A 25,686-nucleotide genomic window follows, 5' to 3' on the forward strand; every position below is an offset into this window, starting at 1 on the left:
AAGGAATATACTGTACAATAAATTACCAAAAGAGATTAAAGAAATTGCAAAAATGTAATTATTTAAAAAGGCAGCTAAAAAGCACATATTATAAAATACATTTTTACATTGAAGGATTACTTAGAAGAAACAAAGTAAGGGTTTGGTAAAAAATAAATAATAATAACGATTATAATACTTCCAACATTCCACACACCAGCTTCACTTTATGCTTTTTTCCTTTTCTAGAAAAACTTACCTACAAGCTACCCACCGCACCTCTTCCTCTTTCTGAGCTCAACGTCTCACTCATTATAGAGGTATAACACTTCCGTCTGCTACTGCTATAATATAACCTCAAAGCTGGAGACTGTTCGTATAATGAAATTATTTTTATTCAAGCAAATATAGTATAAGGGAGCACAGCAGTGTTAACCTCTGAGAGGAATTTTGTTATGTTGGCCGTATTGTACCTAACGGAGGTGGCTTATCGTAAGTGGAAGTCAAAATTACGTAAATATTTAAACAGTAACAAACAAATTTTACCTATACACACTGTTCAAAGGATAAAGAAAACGGTCGCCAGCCTAATTAGGCATAAGAATGAGTACCATTCTTGTTCAAGAAAATAAGTATGAGTAACTTTAACGGACAGACACAGCCTATACTTTATCACCTAAGAGTGGAATGAACTCTGACACCTGCATACGTTCACGGTAAGGTTGGATCTGACAGAGCAGAAAAACTACACTCCTGGAAATTGAAATAAGAACACCGTGAATTCATTGTCCCAGGAAGGGGAAACTTTATTGACACATTCCTGGGGTCAGATACATCACATGATCACACTGACAGAACCACAGGCACATTGACACAGGCAACAGAGCATGCACAATGTCGGCACTAGTACAGTGTAAATCCACCCTTCGCAGCGATGCTGGCTGCTCTTCTCCCGTGGAGACGATCGTAGAGATGCTGGATGTAGTCCTGTGAAACGGCTTGCCATGCCATTTCCACCTGGCGCCTCAGTTCGACCAGCTTTCGTGCTGGACGTGCAGACCGCGTGAGACGACGCTTCATCCAGTCCCAAACATGCTCAATGGGGGACAGATCCGGAGATCTTGCTGGCCAGGGGAGTTGACTTACACTTTCTAGAGCACGTTGGGTGGCACGGGATACATGCGGACGTGCATTGCCCTGTTGGAACAGCAAGTTCCCTTGCCGGTCTAGGAATGGTAGAACGGTGGGATCGATGACGGTTTGGATGTACCGTGCACTATTCACTGTCCCCTCGACGATCACCAGAGGTGTACGGGCAGTGTAGGAGATCGCTCCCCACACCATGATGCCGGGTGTTGGCCCTGTGTGCCTCGGTCGTATGCAGTCCTGATTGTGGCGCTCACCTGCACGGCGCCGAACACGCATACGACCATCATTGGCACCAAGGCAGAAGCGACTCTCATCGCTGAAGACGACACGTCTCCATTCGTCCCTCCATTCACGCCTGTCGCGACACCACTGGAGGCGGGCTGCACGATGTTGGGGCGTGAGCGGAAGACGGCCTAACGGTGTGTGGGACCGTAGCCCAGCTTCATGGAGACGGTTGCGAATGGTCCTCGCCGATACCCCAGGAGCAACAGTGTCCCTAATTTGCTGGGATGTGGCGGTGCGGTCCCCTACGGCACTGCGTAGGATCCTACGGTCTTGGCGTGCATCCGTGCGTCGCTGCGGTCCGGTCCCAGGTCGACGGGCACGTGCACCTTCCGCCGACCACTGGCGACAACATCGATGTACTGTGGAGACCTCACGCCCCACGTGTTGAGCAATTCGGCGGTACGTCCACCCGGCCTCCCGCATGCCCACTATACGCCCTCGCTCAAAGTCCGTCAACTGCACATACGGTTCACTTCCACGCTGTAGCGGCATGCTACGTGTTAAAGACTGCGATGGAGCTCCGTATGCCACGACAAACTGGCTGACACTGACGGCGGCGGTGCACAAATGCTGCGCAGCTAGCGCCATTCGAAGGCCAACACCGCGGTTCCTGGTGTGTCCGCTGTGCCGTGCGTGTGATCATTGCTTGTACAGCCCTGCCGACCGCGGTGGTCTCGCGGTTCTAGGCGCGCAGTCCGGAACCGTGCGACTGCTACGGTTCCAGGTTCGAATCCTGCCTCGGGCATGGGTGTGTGTGATGTCCTTAGGTTAGTTAGGTTTAAGTAGTTCTAAGTTCTAGGGGACTAATGACCACAGCAGTTGAGTCCCATAGTGCTCAGAGCCATTTGAACCATTTGTACAGCCCTCTCGCAGTGTCCGGAGCAAGTATGGTGGGTCTGACACACCGGTGTCAATGTGTTCTTTTTTCCATTTCCAGGAGTGTATTTGCATAAATATAACAGATAACAGTACACACTATTACTTTCAGGCCTTATTGAAACTGAATGGTCTTCATAACATTACTATTAATATTCACTGTAGAATCATAACATAAGTTCAGTATTACTTTTCAAACATTTTCCTATCTGACAAATTTGTAAATGTAGTTCACTGCAAAATTATGAACTACTCATAGATTAAGTCTCTCTCAGGTAAATACTTTTCTGTTTAGAATGAAAGTTAAATGTATTTATCTAAGAAACAATTTCTCACTGAATTTTGAATAAAATTTTTTACTGTTTTCATAGATATTGTTCTTTCTATTAATTGCTATTTATCATGAGCATAAAGGATAAACTGTGGATCCTATTACACTATTGATATGCACTTTCAATACACAAGTGGAACCCAATATTGTACAGAATTTGACTTGCATAGCAAGTGTAATTAAAACTTTCTATAATTATGTAACTTTGTGGATTTAAACTAATTTCAATGGACGGGGGCTCTCAATCTTGACCATTGTAGCAGAGCAAACTAAACACACTTTCAATACACTAGACAAACAAGTACTTAGCAAGCATGAACATATAACTCTCAACAGTTGCAGTTCTGAACTTTCTCTGCAGTGAAACACAAATTTGAGGTATTAGTAAGATCCTTTCAACAAACAATATTAATTTTAGCACACTCTACTGCCATATTAATTTTAATATGCCTTCAATAAAGGATACTCGGTAAACACTTTAGTGAGGGATGGACCCTAAGTGGATATGTGACTGAGGATAAATCTCGGTAGGTACAAGAGTTCAGTTAAATTTTACCATATATTTGGGTACACTATAACATCCTATGAGCTGATCCTTCACTGTACATTACTATAGTGTTCCATTACAGTGATTGCGCAATGTGGTGGCGATTGCATGTTGGTAGGTGGATTTGCAGGTAGAATTGCTGAACTCTGTCATTTCTTGGTGGCGATGAAGATACCAATTCCAGAATAGTTCCAGCTCTTTAGCCATCCATCCAAGGCATTACAAAGCGTCAGGAAAAGTCTCTCTCGGAACCAATACAGTGCACAGCTTTTACATGAGCAGTTGATAGTTTGGTAGCTCGTCCCCGGCTGAGTCTTGGGTCCACCTTTCTATCCATGCCCACAACATTTTGCGTGCGCTACACAGTTCCGTTCCCGAGGGGAACTACAACACCCTTTACATACAAAATAAGTAAGAACCATAAGTGAAGGTCAGCAGTTTACATAACAACAACCAAACATATTAAATAAAACAGAACCTTTGCACATATTGACATTTCTATAAAAAAAATTTAAACAAAATTATTCAACCTCAATGATAAGCAAAGATATTATGTGAGAAAGAGAAAACATATCATTTGCTCATATTGTGCATATTACAGAGATTACACTTCATTAAAGTATCGAATTAATCATACACTAATTACGGAAGTTCAACTATGGGATGTTGAACAAAATAGAAAGCTAAATGAATCAAGGAAAGGTATGTATTGTATACCAGAAGTAAATCTAATGATTGTCTCTAACTAGAAGTCTGTAAATCTATGTGTATTCGAATCAGATTATGTTAAATTGGTCTGAATTTGTAAATACTTTGACATCTCCTATATCCTTGTAAATAGAGATCTATGGATGAATAAAGCTACTACTACTACTACTACTACTACTACTACTACTAACGGCATCTACGTGAATACTGCGCTCGCACCTAACGATGTGTAATGTGTGGTGGAGGGTTCCTGTTGTACCATGATCGTTTCGCTCCTTTCCTGTTCCATTCAGGAGTGTTGCCAAATGGGTCCAGATTTCTCCGATTTTCTCTTCGTGGTCATTTCATGAAGCTTATACAGGCTGCTACAGGTATAGATAAAGATATTTTTACTGCTGACTGAGGATAGTGTACTGAACAATATTACATCAATATTTACCTAATTTGCAAACTTATAATTGTAGCTATTAGAAGTAGTATGTTTTCAGATTGGCTAGTACCTATAATTACATGTGGCAAGAGCAAGTGATGGATGCGTATTTTCCCCTGGGCAGCAGTTCAGATGTTGGAGTGTGGACGCGTGGACTCAAAACGGTTAGTCTACCTGACAGGAGTCGTCCTCTTAACGACGTAGTTGAGGAAATTAATGTTTCTCGTCACGGCCGCATTGAGATCTTTAGAGACGGAGTGCAAGCTCGGATTAAGAAAGGATGGGGAAAGAAATTTGCCGCGCCCTTTCAAAGGAACCATCCCTGCATGTGCGTGAAGCGATTTACGAAAATGACAGGAAACCTAAATCTGGATGGCCGCACGCGGATTTGAATCGGCGTCCTCCCGAATGCGAATCTACTGTGTTAACCGCTCGGTTACCGATACAGTTACGATCACGAAGAAAACGTCAGGTAGTAAATTATGTGACGTATTTTCTGGAACACTGTTAGACATCGAGGAAAAAACAACTGGAACACTAAATTATGTGATTTATTTGCGGGAGGACTGATAGGCACAGAGAGAGAACAACTGAAACACTGACGTGAATATACACTCCTGGAAATTGAAATAAGAACACCGTGAATTCATTGTCCCAGGAAGGGGAAACTTTATTGACACATTCCTGGGGTGAGATACATCACATGATCACACTGACAGAACCACAGGCACATTGACACAGGCAACAGAGCATGCACAATGTCGGCACTAGTACAGTGTATATACACCTTTCGCAGCAATGCAGGCTGCTATTCTCCCATGGAGACGATCGTAGAGATGCTGGATGTAGTCCTGTGAAACGGCTTGCCATGCCATTTCCACCTGGCGCCTCAGTTGGACCAGCGTTCGTGCTGGACGTGCAGACCGCGTGAGACGACGCTTCATACAGTCCCAAACATGCTCAATGGGGGACAGATCCGGAGATCTTATTGGCCAGGGTAGTTGACTTACACCTTCTAGATCACGTTGGGTGGCACGGGATACATGCGGACGTGCATTGCCCTGTTGGAACAGCAAGTTCCCTTGCCGGTCTAGGAATGGTAGAACGATGGGTTCGATGACGATTTGGATGTACCGTGCACTATTCACTGTCCCCTCGACGATCAACAGAGGTGTACGGCCAGTGTAGGAGATCGCTCCCCACACCATGATGCCGGGTGTTGGCCCTGTGGGCCTCGGTCGTATGCAGTCCTGATTGTGGCGCTCACCTGCACGGCGCCAAACACGCATACGACCGTCATTGGCACCAAGGCAGAAGCGACTCTCATCGCTGATGACGACACGTCTCCATTCGTCCCTCCATTCACGCCTGTCGCGACACCACTGGAGGCGGGCTGTACGATGTTGGGGCGTGAGCGGAAGACGGCCTAACGGTGTGCGGGACCGTAGCCCAGCTTCATGGAGACGGTTGCGAATGGTCCTCGCCGATACCCCAGGAGCAACAGTGTCCCTAATTTGCTGGGAAGTGGCGGTGCGGTCCCCTACGGCACTGCGTAGCATCCTACGGTCTTGGCGTGCATCCGTGCGTCGCTGCGGTCCGGTCCCAGGTCGACGGGCACGTACACCTTCCGCCGACCACTGGCGACAACATCGATGTACTGTGGGGACCTCACGCCCCACGTGTTGAGCAATTCGGCGGTACGTCCACCCGGCCTCCCGCATGCCCACTATACGCCCTCGCTTAAAGTCCGTCAACTGCACATACGGTTCACGTCCACGCTGTCGCGGCATGCTACCAGTGTTAAAGACTGCGATGTAGCTCCGTATGCCACGGCAAACTGGCTGACACTGACGGCGGCGGTGCACAAATGCTGCGCAGCTAGCGCCATTCGACGGCCAACACCGCAGTTCCTGGTGTGTCCGCTGTGCCATGTGTGTAATCATTGCTTGTACAGCCCTCTCGTAGTGTCCGTAGCGTATGGTTGGTCTGACACACCGGTGTCAATGTGTTCTTTTTACCATTTCCAGGAGTGTACACTAAGACACCATTGATCGCAGTATCCCACTTGTTCCCAGAAGATCCTTTATATAAGGAAGTCATACCTTGAAACGTCCGTTCAGGGAATTTTGACGGTGAGACTGTGGAGCTGTATTCTGTGGAGGACGCGAGCGGCAGTGGTTTCCCCCTGAGCCAGTGGCTGCCTCGCAACATCCCGTGCCGGCGGTGGGCGGCTCTGGCGGCGTAATGCGACGCAAATTGGCAGCCATCGACAAAGAAGGCGGCCGGCCCGATATATCGGGTCCCGGGCGCTTCTTTACATGCGGCCCGCAAATTGCTTTTCCGGCAGGCGGCGTCAGAGGCGGCGCCCGACGCGGCGGGGGCTGAGCAGAGATCTCGTTAAAGCGGGCGCCGCCTCCGGGCGCGTGGCGGCCCTGAACACACCCAGCGTCTGCCCGCAATCTGAGCGCAGTCTCTGGTCGTCCCACACTCTGAGCGCAGGACGTGCCTTCTAGGCCACCTTCGTCCAAAATCAACTTGCAGTACCTAAGCTGACAAACACAGTCTGGCGAATGGTCGTCGTAAGCCCAAGTGCTAACAGTTCCTAAACAACCAGCTAGTGCGCGCACAACATAGCTTGGCACGTACCTGCGTAGCTGGCACTTCAGGGTAGGGGACTGCGGTAAGGGTGAGGGCTCTGTTGTGGTAGGGAGGTGCTTTTCGCCAGCTGAATAAAGGAATAAGTCACATGTAAGCTACATCTTACAAGTCTGCAATCGATCCCGCTAAAAAAAGATATGTCAGTACGACCAATAATTCGATAGACATTGACGTCAACACCATCTCACCACAGTACCAAAGAAGAAATAGTCACATAAGGAAGGGATCGACAAAAGCAAAGCAAGTCCAATAACATGATACCAGAATGAAATCTCATAAAACAAAAAAGGTGTAAAATACGTCAAGTAGCGGAAAATGATTACAGTTGTAAGTAGGCTGTTTAGGTTTTTATGTTGGTAACGCCACGTAGCGCTCTGTATGAAAATCACTGGCTGTGCTGTGTGCAGTCTGTGGCTGGTTTTCATTGTTGTTTGCTGTTGTAGTGTTGGGCAGTTGGCTGTTAACAGCGCGTAGCGTTGCGCAGTTGGAGGTGAGCCGCCAGCAGTGGTGGATGTGGGGAGAGAGATGGCGGAGTTTTGAGAGCGGATGATCTGCACGTGTGTCCATCAGAGACGGTAAATTTGTATGACTGGATGTCATGAACCGATATATATTATGACCTTTGAACACTATTAAGGTAAATACATTCTTTGTTCGCTATCAAAATCATTCATTTGCTAACTGAGCCTATCAGTAGGTAGTGCCTTCAGTAGTTTGAGCTGGCAGTAGTGGCGCTCGCTGTATTGCAGTAGTTCGAGTAACGAAGATTTTAGTGAGGTAAGTGATTCATGAAAGGTATAGGTTATTGTTAGCCAGGGCCATTCTTTTGTAGGGATTTTTGAAAGTCAGATTGCGTTGCGCTAAAAATATTGTGTGACAGTTTAAGCACAGTCATTTATAATTTATCTAAAGGGACGTTTCTCAGTATAATATGAAGGACACGCGTAATGTGAAAATTATGTGTCAGTCCACTGACTATACTAATCTATACTAATAATAAAGTGTTGGCGCCACTCCTATTCCTTACTTATATAAACGATATGCGCTGTAGTTGTTTCACGGGTAACTCTAAAATATTTCTGTTAGCTGATGATACTGGTTTCGTAGTAAAGGATGTTGTGTGCAACACTGGCGCGGTTTCAAATAGCGCAGTCCATAATTTCATGGCTTGTAGAAAATAAACTAACGCTCAATCACAATAAGGCTCAGTTTTTACAGATTCTAACACACAATTCAACAAAACACGACGTTTTAATTTCCCAGAATGGGCATGTGATTGGTGAAATTGAACAGTTCAAGTTTCTAAATGCTCAGATACATGGTAAACTGTCGTGGAAAGCCCAGGTTCAGAGGTTTAATGCTGACATTTTTTACTATTCGCATGGTATCTGAAGTAAGTGATCGTTCGAGACGAAAAGTAGTCTACTTCGATTATTTTCTTTCGCTTATATCGTACGGTATCACATTTTGGGGAAACTCGTCCCATTCTAAAAGGATTTTTTGGTTCAGAAACGGGCGGTTCGGGCAATAAGTAGTGTAGGTCCACGAATCTCTTGTCGACCCCTGTTCACCAATCTAGCTATTTTGACATTGATCTCTCAATATATATATTCCTTATTGTCATTTCTTGTTAACAATGTTAGATTATTCCCAAGAATAATCAGCTTTCACTCAATTAATACTCGGCAGAAATCAAACCGGCATTTGGATTGGACTTCCTTAACTCTTGAGCAGAAAGGTGTGCAGTATACTGCATACGTACTGTATACATTTTCAATAAGCTACCAGAAGATTTCAAAACTCTTATCAGTAATCCACGATCTTTCAAATCGAAACTGAAGAGTTTCCTCATGGGTCACTCCTTCTATTCTGTTGAGAAGTTCCTTGAAAAATTAAGCTGATTCTTGTTGTATCGTTGATTTCATTTACTTAAACTTATGACTTAACTTTTTTCGGCTTCATAAAGGTTTTATTTTTGTCTGTCATTACTTTTCAGTTGTAACTTCGTGTTCTGACACGTTCCATGACCCTAGAGATTTGTTCCTGAATTTGGTCCTACGAAACTTGACGTCTAAATAAATATATAAGTGAGTAAAGCCGTCATGTCTGTGTGTCTTTGAACACGCTAATCTCCAAAACTACTAGACGAATTTTCATGGCTTTTTCGTAGGTAACTTGGACACAGATTCGGGCACCGTATAGTCATTTGTTCATCAAAACATGATCACTGCAAAATATATCGTGATTTAAAGTTTTACTGAAACTTTCTTGTTGTCTGTCTGTCTGTTTGAACATGCTAATCTCCAAACCTAGTAAACGGAATTTTATTGGTGATCCGTGGTAACTCCAGCGTGGCTAGGCTTTATTTCATCAAAATCCAATCACAAGAAATTCATATATACTACAAAAATGTATATGTGTATGTTTCACATGTCCTCCGAAACCAGTGGACCGATGTCAAACAAACTTGGTACACACATCACTTACTGTCTGAAAAGAATCGCTGTGAGGGTAAAAATCAACTGCCTATCAGAGGAGTAATGGGGGGCTGAAAAAGAAAGAGTGGGCCACAACTGGCGAATACCCACAGTTTATTCATCCAGTATTCGAGAAAGAGGGCACTTTGTGACTTGCAACAAACTTCACACATAATTTCAACCCATTACGAAACCGTTTCTCTCTGACACCCTCCTATATAATGATGAATGGAATAAAGTTTATCCCATTCTACATTTTCGATGTTCGTTTTGGTATCAGGCACGGCGTTTTAACTTCTTACTTCCTTACAACCAACTTACATTTTGCATACGGTCTTCACATATAATACCGAATATACCAGCAAAATTATGTTTTTGTTCGACAGTTAGTTCAGGATATATAAGGTCCTAATCACTGAGAAGCGCGAAAAGGTGACGCATCGTGTGTGACGTTTAAATTTATTATTACTAACGAGCAGGACCGATTTCGATGAAATTTGTTGAACTCTGAGGAAGTACATAGACTACTTTCTAAAATATTTTGTACAATACTACGTGGATTGCGAAAAATATTCACTCTTTGAAAAAGCAATTTACTATTCCATTTATAAACTTTATCATATTTATGAAAAACGTTTTCTTGGTGGATATGTGCTACGTGAAACTACTGAAAGTAATGAATACAACGTTTTTGCAATCTTCAATATTTTGATCTGTACTTCCACTACAAGTTGCATAATGTGTGGCAGCAACATCCACACTTACAACGCCCATCAAAGGATGAAAATGAAAAAGTTTGTCCCGTACTAGATTTTCGTTGTTCATGCAGTAAAACCGTCGCGTCGTGTATGACATTGTAATTTATTACTTCTTTACTAATAACTATATTCATGATGGATTTTGTAGACAGTTCAAACACACGTCCAAAATTATGTCATGCGTGAAAAACTGCCGTATCATTCATTTATTACTTATTTGTTACTCAAAATAGCTCTGAGCACAATGGGGCTTTACTTCTGACGTCTCAGTCCCCTAGAACTTAGAACTACTTAAACCTAAATAACCTAAGGACATCACACACATCCATGCCTGAGGCGGGATTCGAACCTGCGACCGTAGCGACTTCTTTGTTACTAACTCAGTTGAATCCGCCTGGCGAATTAGTGTCGAGGTCCGAGGTGCCGGCCAGCCTGTGGATGGTTTTTAGGCGGTTTTACACGTGCCTTGGAGAATTCGGGCTGTTTCTCCTTATTCCGCCTCAGTTACACTATGTTGGCGATTTCTGCGCAAACACTGTCTCCACGAACGCGTACGCCATAATTATTCTACCACGTAAACATCTGGGGAACACTAGTCTGGTATGAGACGTTCCCACGAGGGAGGGGGGGGGGGGGTGAGGGGCGAGGGTGAGAGGAGGGGGCTCCACTGGGGGGACCGAAACGCACAATAACCCTGGGTTTGGTGTGGGGCGGCGGTGGGGTGGGTGGACTGCTGTGGCCTGTTGTGGGGTTGTGGACCACTGAGTGCTACGGCGGGACGAAGCCTCTCCGTCCCTTCTAGGTCTAGGACCCCGTTCAATACACACAAAACACATAATACATACTAACTTTAGTCACAACATACTTAGCAGACAGATCGATACATACACTACTGGGCATTAAAATTGCCACACCACGAAGATGACGTGCTACAGACGAGAAATTTAACCGACAGGAAGAAGATGCTGTGATATGCAAATGATTAGCTTATCAGAGCATTCACACAAGTTTGACGCTGGTGGTGACACCTACAACGTGCTGACATGAGGAAACTTTCCTACCGATTTCTCATACACAAACAGCAGTTGACCGATGCGTACCATCACCTTTCCGACTTCGATAAAGGTCGGATTGTAGCCTGTCGCGATTGGGGTTTATCGTATCGCGACATTGCTGCTCGCGTTGGTTGAGATGCAATGACTGTTCGCAGAATACGGAATCGGTAGGTTCAGGAGGGTAATACCGAACGCCGTGCTGGATCCCAACGGCCTCGTATCACTAGCAGTCGAGACGACAGGCATCTTATCCGCATGGCTGTAAGGGATCGCGCATCCACGTCTCGATCCCTGAGTCAACAGATGGGGACCTCTGCAAGACAACAACCATCTGCACGAACAGTTTGACGACGTTTGCAGCAGCATGGACTATCAGCTCGGAGACCATGGCTGCGGTTACCCTTGACGCTGAATCATAGACAGGAGCGCCTGCGATGATGTACTCAACGACAAACCTGGGTGCATGAATGACAAAACGTCATTTTTTTGGATGGATCCAGGTTCTATTTACAACATCATGATGGTCGCATCCGTGTATGCCGACATCGCGGTGAACGCACATTGGAAGCGTGTATTCGTCATCGCCATACTGGCCTATCACCCAGCGTGATGGTATGGGGTGTCATTGGTTACACGTCTCGGTCACCTCTTGTTCGCATTGACGGCACTTTCAACAGTGGACGTTATATACGAGATGTGTTACGACTTGTGGCTCTACCCTTCATTCGATCCCTGGAAAACCCTACATTTCAGCAGGATAATGCACGACCGCTTGTTGCAGGTCCTGTACGGGCCTTTCTCGATACAGAAAATGTTGATTGCTGCCCTGCCCAGTACATTCTCCAGATCTCTCACCAATTGAAAGCGTCTGGTCAATGGTGGCCGAGCAGTTGACTCGTCACAATACGCCAGTCACTACTCTTGATGAACTGTGGTATCGTGTTGAAGCTGCATGGGCAGCTGTACCTCTACACGCCATCCAAGCTCTGTTTGACTCAATACCTAGGCGTATCAAGGCCGTTATTACGGCCAGAGGTCGTTGTTCTGGGTACTGATTTCTCAGGATCTATGCACCGAAACTGCGTGAAAATGTAATCACATGTCTGTTCTAGTATAGTATATCTGTAGAATTAATACCCGTTTATCACCTCCATTTCTTCGTGGTGTAGCAATTTTAATGGCCAGTAGAGTATATTAATTACCACACCATGAATGGAGTTACTCATTTGTTAATGTATCAAAGCGGCCTGTCCAATCTGTCTACACGGAACGGTGCACCAGGCGCATCCACGTGACACAACGGAAGAATAGTGGTCTAAAAATGATCCTGGCAGGCACCACTAAGCGGTATCCCGCCTGGTTAATGACGACTGGTTAGAAACCCGTCACGAACTGGTGATCTTTGTTTCATGGACGTCCTCAGGTGTCGCAGCTATGCATCCTCAGGTGTCGCAGCTATGCATCCTCAGGTGTCGCAGCTATGCATCCTCAGGTGTCGCAGCTATGCATCCTCAGGTGTCGCAGCTATGCATCCTCAGGTGTCGCAGCTATGCATCCTCAGGTGTCGCAGCTATGCATCCTCAGGTGTCGCAGCTTTGCATCCTCAGGTGTCGCAGCTATGCATCCTCAGGTGTCGCAGCTATGCATCCTCAGGTGTCGCAGCTACGCTGTGGTCCCCGAACGCCGCGTTTACCAGTCGCGGTGTGGTGCCTACGAGCGCAGGACGTGGAGTGGCGGATGCGAACGAGGAGGCAAATTGGTAAACCAGAGTGGCAAAAGTGCTGCCATCTATTGGCGGAGAGAAGAACACAGGGCCACTAGCCCGGCCGTTCACAATTTGAATTTAGTGGTTTACATCTAAAATGAAGAAAAAATAAAAAATACATAAAAATGCACGATATAAGTGAAAAGTGCAATTATGCGTAGTAAAGTAGCGTACTGAACATGTCGGTCCAGAAATGTTGTAAAACTGAGTGGAAGGTGCGATATAAAAGTATTATATAAAGCGTAAAGCGCAATGAAACTTTCCTTTTAGATGAGTGGCAAACAAGTTTTAAATTTAGTGGGGATATATAAGTCGCAACGTAGAACAACGCGCTCTAGTCATCAGTTAAAAGAACATGCACATGTGTCACGCCTATTTACAAGCTCTCGTAACTGATCGACGGTTGTCTGAATCCTCCTGAAAAGTGCTGTCCCGAAATTTCAAAAGTGTAAATCTCTCTGTGGAGCACAATGCCACTGAAGTTTGTTAAACATCTCCGTAACGCTCTCTCGGCAGCTAAACGATCCCGTGGCGAAAAGCGCCGCTCTTCGTTTGATCCTTTCTATCTTCTCTATCAGTCCTACCTGGTAGAGGATCCCAGATAGATAAACAATACTCAAGAATCGGCCGAACAAGCGCCTCATAAGCCACTTCCTTTGAGGATGAGCTACATTTCCTTAACGTTTTTGCGATGTATCTGAGTCTGCTGTCTGCTTTTCCCACTATCTGTGAAACGTCCCCTTAGAAAAATTGTACATGACTGTGCTTAAACGGACACACAATATTTTTAGCACAACGCAATCTGACTTTCAATAATCCCTACAAATAATGGCCCTAACTATTATTTTGTAACTGTTCCGTATTTCTATGTCCCTCTTCCCGTATTGGAACGCGAGTGTCCTCTGAAATACGTAATTCTTGTATTACCTGTGTCAGCTGACCTTGTACTTCCCGGACTTCTCTTTGGTGTTGCGTATTAATTTGATTCTGATTTTGTTTGAATTTCCTAATTTGTCCGCACTCTTCTGTGTCATTAAAGACTACCGGTTTCGTGTCATTCAGATTATCATCTACCTTCGTAGATAAATTATTTAGCTGATCCGAAAGTTCAACTACTTTCTCTGATAATGAACTAATTTCCTCCATGTGTCTTTCTGAACCAATTTTCAGAGTATCTACTATGTCCTTTAAGTTTTCCTGAGTTTTTGCAAGTTGCGTAACCGAATCGGTAGATGCAACTGAGTAGATTTTAGCTTGCAAGGTCTCATGATTTTCATGAACCATAGTTTGCAATTCTTTTATGGCTGTTTCGTGATTCTGTAATGCATTGTCATGCCGCGAAAAAATAGGTTGTGTTTTTACGTCATTACAGACTTTTTAACATTTTGATTCAATGTTATGTAACTCAGTAGTTAAATCTTCACGTGTGTGTTCAAGTCTGGTGTCTAACTTTCGAAGATTTTGTTCCATTATGTTTAACTTTTGAAGCTTTTGCTGTGTTTGTCTCTGATTTTGTTCCATTGTGTCTAACTGTTGCTGTGTTTGTCTTTGATTTTGTTCCATTTGTTGCATCAATTGCAATAATAATGTATTAGTGTCTGGAATCTCTTTCTCTATACTTTTTGGCAGTGCATTTTCACCGGCAACATTCACATTTTGACAAGCAGAAAATGTGTCTTGACTCATTTGAGAAAACGATGAGAACCCAAAACCTGAGTCTACAGTATTTGCAATATTGTGTTCTGTCATTTCTGATTCCTGAGGCGAGCTGTTGCCGACCGATCGATCGATAATGCTACCCTGTTCACTAATTGTTTCACTGCCTACACCATTATTTGCAGCCCGCTCCATTTCCCTATGCACAATTACCAAATTACTACTTTGAAAATTACTTAATTCATTACATGGTGGTGCTAACACACTGCTTTCGTCTTCACTGTCATTTCTCAGTTTACTTTGGAGCCTAGTATTACGTTTTTCACACGCCATTATTGTTACAATATTTCACACGACAACACAGAAAAGCACAATTTGAAGTGCAAAATAACAAAACACATTAACATAGCATTGAAAATAATATCTAGTTAATTTCAAGCGCAGCTGCGAAATACTTGGTGCAAATCTACATGCATGCCACAACTGTTTTACTGCACAACAATGAAAAACTGCAATTATAAAGGAGATTCTCACTACAATTACGCGCTATCAATAAACAATAGCTACACTAATTACGCAAACTACAAGAAAAAATCAGAAGATTCCAGTGAGGTATCTTCGGCTAAGGGTCGACATATGAAACGTCTCCTTAGAAAAATTGTACATGACTGTGCTTAAACTGACACACAATATTTCTTAGCGCAACGCAATCTGACTTTCAATAATCCCTACAAAAGAATGACCCTGACTAACATTAACCTATACCTTTCACAAATCACTTACCTCACAAAAATCTTCGTTACTCGAACTACTGCAATATAGCGAGCGCCAATACTGCCAACTAAATAAAAGATTCAAACTACTGATAGGCATAGTTAGCAAATGAAAGATTTTGATAGAGAACAAACAATGTATTTACCTTAATAGCGTTCAACAGTCATAATATATATAGCAGTTCATGACATTCAGTCTTGCAAATTTCAAAACTCAGCCATTTCTCTCCCCACATCCACCACTGCTGGTGGCTCACCTCCAACTGCGCAACGCTACGCACTGTTAACAGCCAAGTTCCCAACGCTACAATAGCGAACAACAATGCAAACCAGCCACAGACTGCACACAGCACAGCCAGTGATTTACATACACAGCGCTACGTGGCGTTACCAATATAAAAACCTAAACAGTCTACTTACATCTGTTTTATATAACCATTCCACTTAAGGTCGCTCTGGATGGTTACGACTAGACATTTTATGGCAGACGGTGTCTTCAGCTGTTTGTCATCAATGGAATAGCCGTACAGTAGTGGATATCTTTTCCTATGTTAGATTTATTTACGGTGAGGGTCAACTGCCAGAGCCTGCACCATCCATCAGTTCTCTGCAGGTCGTTCTGCATATTCTTACTAACCTCTGGCTTTGCTACTTTCTTATAAACAACTGCATCATCTGCGAATAGCCTTAAAGAGCATCCAACGCTTTCTACTAGGTCATTTATATATACTGTGAACAGCAACGGTCCTATCACACTTCCCTGTGGTACTCCGGATATTGCATTTACATCTGTCGATTTAGTTCCGTCAAGAGCGACGTGTTGAGTTCTATGTGCAAGGAAGTGTTGAATCCAGTCGCAGGTCTGCTCCGATATTCCATATATATTTGTCATTAAACGGCACTGCGGGACGACGTCAAATGCCTTATTGAAATCAAGGAACACGGTATCAACCAGAGCGCCGTTGTCCACTGCGCTGTGGATCTCATGGAGGAAAAGAGCGAGCTGAGTTTCGCGGGATCTCTGTTTGAGAAATCCATGTTGATTTTCATAGAGGAGATGTTCATTTTCCAAAAACATCATAATTCTTGACCATGAAATATGTTCCCTACTTCTACAACAGATTGACGACAACGATATAGGTCTATAATTCTGTGGATTTGTCTTACGGCCTTTCTTAAAAACGGGCATGACCTGCGCTTCGTTCCAGTCATTAGGCACCTTTCGTTGCTCAGGCGATCTACGATAAATTACTGCTAGAAGAGGAGCAAGTTCTTTCGCAAAATCTTTACAAAATCTTACAGGTATTTGATCTGGTCCTGAAACCTTTCCACTACTAAGCGGTTATAGCTGCTTTTCAATTTCGCTATCGGTTATCTCAATATCTTCCACTTCGACGGTCGCACGACGATTGAAAGGAGGGACAGTGTTACGATCTTCCTTGCTGAAACAACTTCGGAAGAGCGAATTCAGTATTTCGGCCTTCTCTCTGTCATCTTCCGTTTCGGTGCTGGTTTGGTCGCTGAGCGAATGAATAGATGACTTTGATCCACTTGCTGATTTTACATACGACCAAAATCTCTTAGCGTTTTTACTCTCGGACGACACGTCTTACTTTCGAAATCATTGAACGCTTCTCTCATTGCTCTCCTTAGACTCGTTTTCGCTTCATTCAGCTTTTGTTTGTCAGCTAGGTTTTTACTTCTCTTGAATCTGAAATGAAGTTATCTGCGTTTACGTACGGCTTTTCTAACCCGGCTATTAAACCATGGTGGATCTTTCCCATCCCTTAAAACCTTACACGGAACATACTTGTATAGTTCGTACTTGTCTAGGGCATCATATTTGATGCTGACTGCTGACATATTCTGAAATTTGTACCCTGTCACACTTACTAAGCAAATATATCTTCCTACCTTTCTTAACATTCCTTGTAGGACCCTTCGTCATAGATACTGTCACAGACTTATGATCACTGATACCTTCCTCTTTGTTAACTGATTCGATAAGTTCGGTCTGTTTGTTGCCAGGAGGTCTAAGACAGTGAGATGTTAAAAGACGGTAAGACGTGACTGTGTCCTGATCGATTTCGCGTAGCAGCGCGGTAGACGCTGCCACATCCTGGAGCGCGCAAAGCTGCTGAAGATTGTCTTTGAGAATGGGGCCAGCACGTCTGCAGCGCACAGCTTGGCACAGCACAATCATACTTACGGTGGGCAAATTGCAATACCAGCAGAGTAGTTTAGTTTTTTATTTCACACTTATGGAATCAAGGACGATCACCTGGCACGTCTTCTTCTGCACTGGAATCAGTGTGTCGACTTCTGGATTTTAGTCAACTTGAGTCATTGCTCCGATCGAGAATTAAGGGAGTAAGTATTTGTCAGTTATCGTTAACATCTAGAGAGAGCACGTTCTTAAGAGGGCAAGAACAACTGCCAAGATAAGAGATATCCTCGGTGTCGCAAAGCAGCTTAAATAACTTAATAAAGGCAAGGATTCTGGTTCAGATAGTATACCAGTCAGTTTCCTCTCAGACTATGCTGATACAATAGCTCCATATTTAGAAGTTATATACAACCGCTCCCTCACAGAAAGATCCGTACCTAAAGACTGGAAAATTGCACAGGTAACAGCAATGCCCAAAAACGGAAGTAGGGGTAATTCGTTGAATTACAGGCCCACATCACTAAACACTGTATTCGAACGTTATGAAGTACGAAGAAGAAAACGATTTACTAACACATAGTCAGCAAGGATTCAGAAAATATCGTTGTTGTGAAACACAACTAGCTCTTTATACTCATGAAGTAATAAGTGCTATCGACAGGGGATGACAAATTGATTCCATACTTTTATATTTCCAGAAGGCTTTCGACACCGTTAAAAAAAAAAAGGTTCAAATGGCTCTGAGCACTATCAGACTTAACTTGTGAGGTCATCAGTCCCCTACAACTTAGAACTACTTAAACCTAACTAACATAAGGACATCACACACATCCATGCCCGAGGCAGGATTCGACCCTGCGACCGTAGCGGTTGCGTGGTTCCAGACTGTAGCGCCTAGAACCGCTCGGCCAGCACAGCACGCTCGACACCATTCCTCACAAGCGTCTTCTAACCAAACTGCGTGCCTACCGAGTATCGCGTCAGTTGTGGATTCGTGATTTCCACTCAGAAAGGTTCGTAGTAATAGACGGAAAGTAATCGAGTAAATCAGAAGTAATAATCAGAAGTAATATCTGGTGTTCCTCAATGAAATGTTATAGGCCTTCTGTTGTTTCTGATCTATACTATCGATATAGGAGACAATCTTAGTCGCAGTATTAGATTGTTTGAAGATAATGCTGTCATTTATGTTGTAATTGTTGTGGTCTTCAGTCCTGAGACCGGTTTGATGCAGCTATCCATCCTACCCTATCCTGTTCAAGATCCTTCATAGCCCAGTACCTACTACAACCTACATCCTTCTGAATCTGCTTAGTGTATTCATCTCTTGGGTTCGCTCTACAATTTTTACCCTCCACACTGCCCTCCAATGCTAAATTTGTGATTCCTTGATGCCTCAGAACATGTCCTACCAACCGATCCCTACTTCTCGTCAAGTTGTGCCACAAACTCTTCTTCTCCCCAATCCTATTCAATACCTCCTCATTATTTATGTGATCTACCCATCTAATCTTCAGCATTCTTCTGTAGCACCACATTTCGAAAGCTTCTATTCTCTTCCTGTCCAGACTATTTATCGTCCATGTTTCACGTCCATACATGGCTACACTCCATACAAATACTTTCAGAAAAAACTTCCTGACACTTAAATCTATACTCGATGTTAACAAATTTCTTTTCTTCAGAAACTATTTCCTTGCCATTGCCAGTCTACGTTTTGTATCCTCTCTACTTCGACCATCATCAGTTATTTTGCTCCCCAAATAGCAAAACTCCTTTACTACTTTAAGTGTCTCATTTCCTAATCTAATTCCGTTAGCATCACCCAACTTAATTCGACTACATTCCATTATCCTCGTTTTGCTTTTGTTGATGTTCATCTTATATCCTCCTTTCAAGACACTGTCCATTTCTTTCAACTGCTCTTCCAAGTCCTTTGCTGTTCTGACAGAATTACAATGTCATCGGCGAACCTCAAAGTTTTTACTTCTTAATGAATTTTAGTACCTACTCCAAATTTTTCTTTTGTTTCCTTTACTGCTCACTCAATTTATAGATTGAATAACATCGGGGAGAGGCTACAACCCTATCTCACTCCCTTCCCAACCACTGCTTCCCTTTCATGCACCTCGACTCTTATGACTGTTATCTGGTCTCTGTACAAGTTGTAAATAGCCTTTCGCTCCCTGTATTTTATCCCTGACACCTTTAGAATTTGGAAGAGAGTATTCCAGTCAACATTGTCAAAAGCTTTATCTAAGTCTACAAATGCTAGAAACGTAGGTTTGCCTTTCCTTAATCTTTCTTCTAAGATACGTCTTAAGGTCAGTATTGCTTCACGTGTTCCAGTATTTCTACGGAATCCAAACTGATCTTCCCCGATGTCGGCTTCTACCAGTTTTTCCATTTGTCTGTAAAGAATTCGTGTTAGTATTTTGCAGCTGTGACTTATTAAACTGATTGTTCGGTAATTTAAATTCCCACCTTTTTGCAGTTTCTTCAATTTTATTCTGCAGTTCATAACCAATAGATTGTGGTCAGAGTCCACTTCTGCCCCTGGAAATGTCTTACAATTTAAAACCTGGTTCCTAAATCTCTGCCTTACCTTTATATAATCCATCTGATACCTTTTAGTATCTCCGGGATTCTTCACTGTATACAACATTCTTTTATGATTCTTGAACCAAGTGTTAGCTATGATTAAGTTATGCTCTGTGCAGAATTCTACCAGACGGCTTCCTCTTTCATTTTTTTGCCCCAATCCATATTCACCTACTATGTTTCCTTCTCTCCCTTTTCCTACTCTCGAATTCCAGTCACCCATGGCTGACATTTACCGTCTTGCAAAGTCACCAGATGACCAAAACGAATTGCGAAACTGTTTAGCTAAGATATCTGTATGGTGCGATAAAGTGTGTAGTTATTCACATGATTAATAAAAGAAATCCACTAAATTTCGATTACGCGATAAGTTACAAAAATCTAAAGGCAGTAAATTCAACTAAGTACTTAGTGATTACAATTAAAAATAGCCTAAACTGGAACGATCACATAGATGATGCTGTGGTTAGAGCAAACCAAAGACTGCGATTCATTGGCAGGACGCTTAGAAGGTGCAAGAGGTTTACTATAGAGACTGCTTACACCACGCTTTCCGCTCTGTTTTGGAGTACTGTTGTGTGGTGTGGGATCCGCATCAGGTGGGACTGACAGACGACATCGAAAAAGTACAATGAAGGGCGGCTCGTTTTTCGTTACGGCGAAATAGGGGAGATAGTGCGAGACATGATACGTGAATTTGAGTGGCAATCATTAAAATAAAGGCGGTTTACTTTGCGACGAGATCTTCTCACGAAATTTCAATTTTCTTCTCCGATTGCGAAAACATTCTATTGGCACCCATCTACGTACGGAGAAATAATCATCGCGTTAAAATAAGAGGAATCAGGGGTCGCACAGGAAAATTTAAGTGCTCTTTTTTCCCGCGCGCAGTTCGAGTGTGGAACAATAGAGAGACAGCTTCAAGGTGGTTCATTGAACCCTCTGCCAGACACTTCATTGTGAATATCAGAATAATCACGTAGACGTAGATATTGATGTAGATCTGACAGGACACTGACACTGCTTTTTCATTTAATCTTCACGTTATTTTGAATAGATATAATTGTGATAGGTTTCTGATTACTGATTTTGTTTGTGATCCCGTAGTTGGGTTTGTTAGGGAATGGGATTAATGAGTTTAATCATTGTTCCTGTTCAACATCTTTAAATTTTTATGTTGTAGGCTTGTGATATATGAAGATATTAGCAATCAGGTCAAAATCATATCCAAAATATTATTGTCGTCAGATAGCGTCAGTCAGAGTGAGATATTTTTTTTTTTTTGCAATTTCCCCACTTTATGGCCGTAATTTCCGCGTTAACCATTTAACTTCGCACGCAACCATTTGGAGGTCCGTTCTCAAAGAATTGGTCCACCTCCATTAATTTTGGAGGGTTAAGGGAAATTATACAGTGTGGCAGTTTTGCAACCTGAATAATAAATCAACCAGGGACACGTTTCAGCCCTCTAAAACTGTCTACACCAATGCTGGGGTGTGATTATGAAGTTAAACGCGAAGAAATGACCACAGTTGCACCAAGAACAGGCAGATATCATCTACAGACGGACTGGTCCCTTGAGCATTATGAGAGTGGTTCTGAAAACTCGCATCAGCTGTCCGGCTAGGTGAATGACTGTGCATAGGGAGTTAAAAACAATGGGGTACTGTGGTTCTACAGCCCATCATAAGACACACATTCCCATAATCATTGCTAAGCGACGGTTGAGATGGTATAAAATGGGAGGCCACTGGACAGTGGATAACCTGAAACCAGTGATTTAAAGTGGTGAATCATGCTATACGCACTGGCGATCTGTTGGAAGGATCTGAGTTATGGCGAATGGCTGTGGCCCTGAGCACTATTGGACCTAACATCTATGGTCATCAGTCCCCTAGAACTTAGAACTACTTAAACCTAACTAACCTAACGACAACACACAACACCCAGCCATCACGAGGCAGAGAAAATCCCTGACCCCGCCGGGAATCGAACCCGGGAACCGGGGCGCGGGAAGCGAGAACGCTACCGCACGACCACGAGATGCGGGCGGCGAATGGCTGTAGAACGCTGTGTACAGAGGAGATAGTGATACTGTTTAGTGCCGGCCGTAGTGGCCGAGTGGTTCTAGGCGCTACAGACTGGAACCACGCGACCGCTACAGTCGCAGGTTCGAATTCTGCCTCGGGTATGGATGTGTGTTATGTCGTTAGGTTAGTTAGGTTTAAGTAGTTCTAAGTTCTAGGGGACTGATGACCGCAGCAGTTAAGTTCCATAGTGCTCAGAGCCATTTGAACCGTTTCTGATACTGTTTAGTGGTGTTTTTCCTGATTAGTTTGTGACCACCTTGTTGCACTGAAGAAAAAACTAAACGCAGAAGTATATGAATAGCATGACAGTGTGCCCTGTTATACTTTAACATTTTAAGGCAGTGGCTTGTGGGCAATAACAATCCCAAAACGTTGTGGCATGCCCGGAGTCCCAAGATGAGGTCACTGGAACACCTCTGGAATGAGTTGGAACGTCGACCTCGCTCCAGAACCTAGTGTTCAGCATCACTATCTACTCTGGCTACTGTTCTTGAGGAAGAGTGGGCAGAAGTTCTTGCACAGACGTTGAGACGACCCGTTGTCAATTGTCCCCAGCACAGTTCAATGGCGAATGTTGGGCACACTGCACGTTAACGTCCAGTAAAAGTACCAACATACTTTCGATCAATAGTGTAGGTGCAGAATAAGCGAAAGTTTCTTTCCCATCGTTCCTGATAGAGCAATTTTGATGACCAGCAGCGCAAATGTCCCGTGGATAGAGGATACATCGATGTGGTATCCGAGGATGACGATGATGTTTGGTTTGTGGGGGCGCTCAACTGCGCGGTTATCAGCGCCCATACAAATTCCCAACCTTTGCTCAGCCCAGTCTCGCCACTTTCGTGAATGATGATGAAATGATGATGACAACACAAACACCCAGTCATCTCGGGGAAGTTGAAAATCCCTGACTCCGGTGGTGTCCGGGTATCCGAGGTTTCGATTGCGAGTGTGAAACGACTGACGGAGTTGTGAAGGCTCCAGTAGAGGGCGCCCGAAGCCGGCGAGCAGAGCGCTCGCGTGTCGGAAGGAAGGCCCCGTGGCCCGTGAGCCTACCGGCCCAGCAGGTTGGCTGCCGGCCGTGGTGGGGGCCCTGCCCCCCCTCCTATATAGCGGGCGCAGCTGGCGCCGCTCGCATCCACTGTGCGCGATGCTCAGCTGACCACCGGTGCACACTGCAGCATGGGTCTTCTCAGCGTCTTCGTCTGCGTGAGTACTGAGTACTGAGTAGCCGGCAGCCTGCCCTGGGTGACGTTGTGGGAGTGAACCACGTATTGCAACCAGCGCGCGCGGCCGCAGTTCCGTGTCTAGCTACAGTGGAACCTCGTTTATCCGGAGTAGGTCGGGTCGCAGATCAACCAAATGATCGAAAATTCGGTTAATCTGGAAATTCAGAAAAAAAGATTAAAATAAAATGTGTTAGTTGTCACAAACATACACGTTTCCTTTGCTTTTCAAATGGTTGGGCGGCGAAATTAAGTACAGGTACTTCGTAAACTCAGTACATCATTATCATTTATCCAACATTAATAATTTCCGAAATAATTATCGACTGGTACATGTAAGATACAACATTTATTGTACGCTTGTGTACTTCTCGTCAAGTTGTGCCACAAACTCTTCTTCTCCCCAATCCTATTCAATACCTCCTCATTATTTATGTGATCTACCCATCTAATCTTCAGCATTCTTCTGTAGCACCACATTTCGAAAGCTTCTATTCTCTTCCTGTCCAGACTATTTATCGTCCATGTTTCACGTCCATACATGGCTACACTCCATACAAATACTTTCAGAAAAAACTTCCTGACACTTAAATCTATACTCGATGTTAACAAATTTCTTTTCTTCAGAAACTATTTCCTTGCCATTGCCAGTCTACGTTTTGTATCCTCTCTACTTCGACCATCATCAGTTATTTTGCTCCCCAAATAGCAAAACTCCTTTACTACTTTAAGTGTCTCATTTCCTAATCTAATTCCGTTAGCATCACCCAACTTAATTCGACTACATTCCATTATCCTCGTTTTGCTTTTGTTGATGTTCATCTTATATCCTCCTTTCAAGACACTGTCCATTTCTTTCAACTGCTCTTCCAAGTCCTTTGCTGTTCTGACAGAATTACAATGTCATCGGCGAACCTCAAAGTTTTTACTTCTTAATGAATTTTAGTACCTACTCCAAATTTTTCTTTTGTTTCCTTTACTGCTCACTCAATTGCGAAAACATTCTATTGGCACCCATCTACGTACGGAGAAATAATCATCGCGTTAAAATAAGAGGAATCAGGGGTCGCACAGGAAAATTTAAGTGCTCTTTTTTCCCGCGCGCAGTTCGAGTGTGGAACAATAGAGAGACAGCTTCAAGGTGGTTCATTGAACCCTCTGCCAGACACTTCATTGTGAATATCAGAATAATCACGTAGACGTAGATATTGATGTAGATCTGACAGGACACTGACACTGCTTTTTCATTTAATCTTCACGTTATTTTGAATAGATATAATTGTGATAGGTTTCTGATTACTGATTTTGTTTGTGATCCCGTAGTTGGGTTTGTTAGGGAATGGGATTAATGAGTTTAATCATTGTTCCTGTTCAACATCTTTAAATTTTTATGTTGTAGGCTTGTGATATATGAAGATATTAGCAATCAGGTCAAAATCATATCCAAAATATTATTGTCGTCAGATAGCGTCAGTCAGAGTGAGATATTTTTTTTTTTTGCAATTTCCCCACTTTATGGCCGTAATTTCCGCGTTAACCATTTAACTTCGCACGCAACCATTTGGAGGTCCGTTCTCAAAGAATTGGTCCACCTCCATTAATTTTGGAGGGTTAAGGAAAATTATACAGTGTGGCAGTTTTGCAACCTGAATAATAAATCAACCAGGGACACGTTTCAGCCCTCTAAAACTGTCTACACCAATGCTGGGGTGTGATTATGAAGTTAAACGCGAAGAAATGACCACAGTTGCACCAAGAACAGGCAGATATCATCTACAGACGGACTGGTCCCTTGAGCATTATGAGAGTGGTTCTGAAAACTCGCATCAGCTGTCCGGCTAGGTGAATGACTGTGCATAGGGAGTTAAAAACAATGGGGTACTGTGGTTCTACAGCCCATCATAAGACACACATTCCCATAATCATTGCTAAGCGACGGTTGAGATGGTATAAAATGGGAGGCCACTGGACAGTGGATAACCTGAAACCAGTGATTTAAAGTGGTGAATCATGCTATACGCACTGGCGATCTGTTGGAAGGATCTGAGTTATGGCGAATGGCTGTGGCCCTGAGCACTATTGGACCTAACATCTATGGTCATCAGTCCCCTAGAACTTAGAACTACTTAAACCTAACTAACCTAACGACAACACA

At 43.6% G+C, this 25,686-nt stretch overlaps 1 protein-coding gene across 1 annotated transcript in view; it reads left to right on the forward strand.

The window, feature by feature from the left end:
• Positions 1–23,447: 23,447 nt before the first annotated feature.
• LOC126284758 (uncharacterized) overlaps positions 23,448–25,686 on the forward strand; it is a 147,945-nt gene continuing 145,706 nt past the window's right edge. The window contains exon 1 of the mRNA XM_049983918.1: positions 23,448–23,514. Coding sequence (XP_049839875.1) covers positions 23,488–23,514 — 27 coding nt within the window. The 5' untranslated portion in view covers positions 23,448–23,487. The remainder of the gene's footprint in view (positions 23,515–25,686) is intronic.

Source organism: Schistocerca gregaria, chromosome 1 (genome assembly GCF_023897955.1).
Source record: "Schistocerca gregaria isolate iqSchGreg1 chromosome 1, iqSchGreg1.2, whole genome shotgun sequence".
Classification (NCBI taxonomy): Eukaryota; Metazoa; Arthropoda; class Insecta; order Orthoptera; family Acrididae; genus Schistocerca; species Schistocerca gregaria.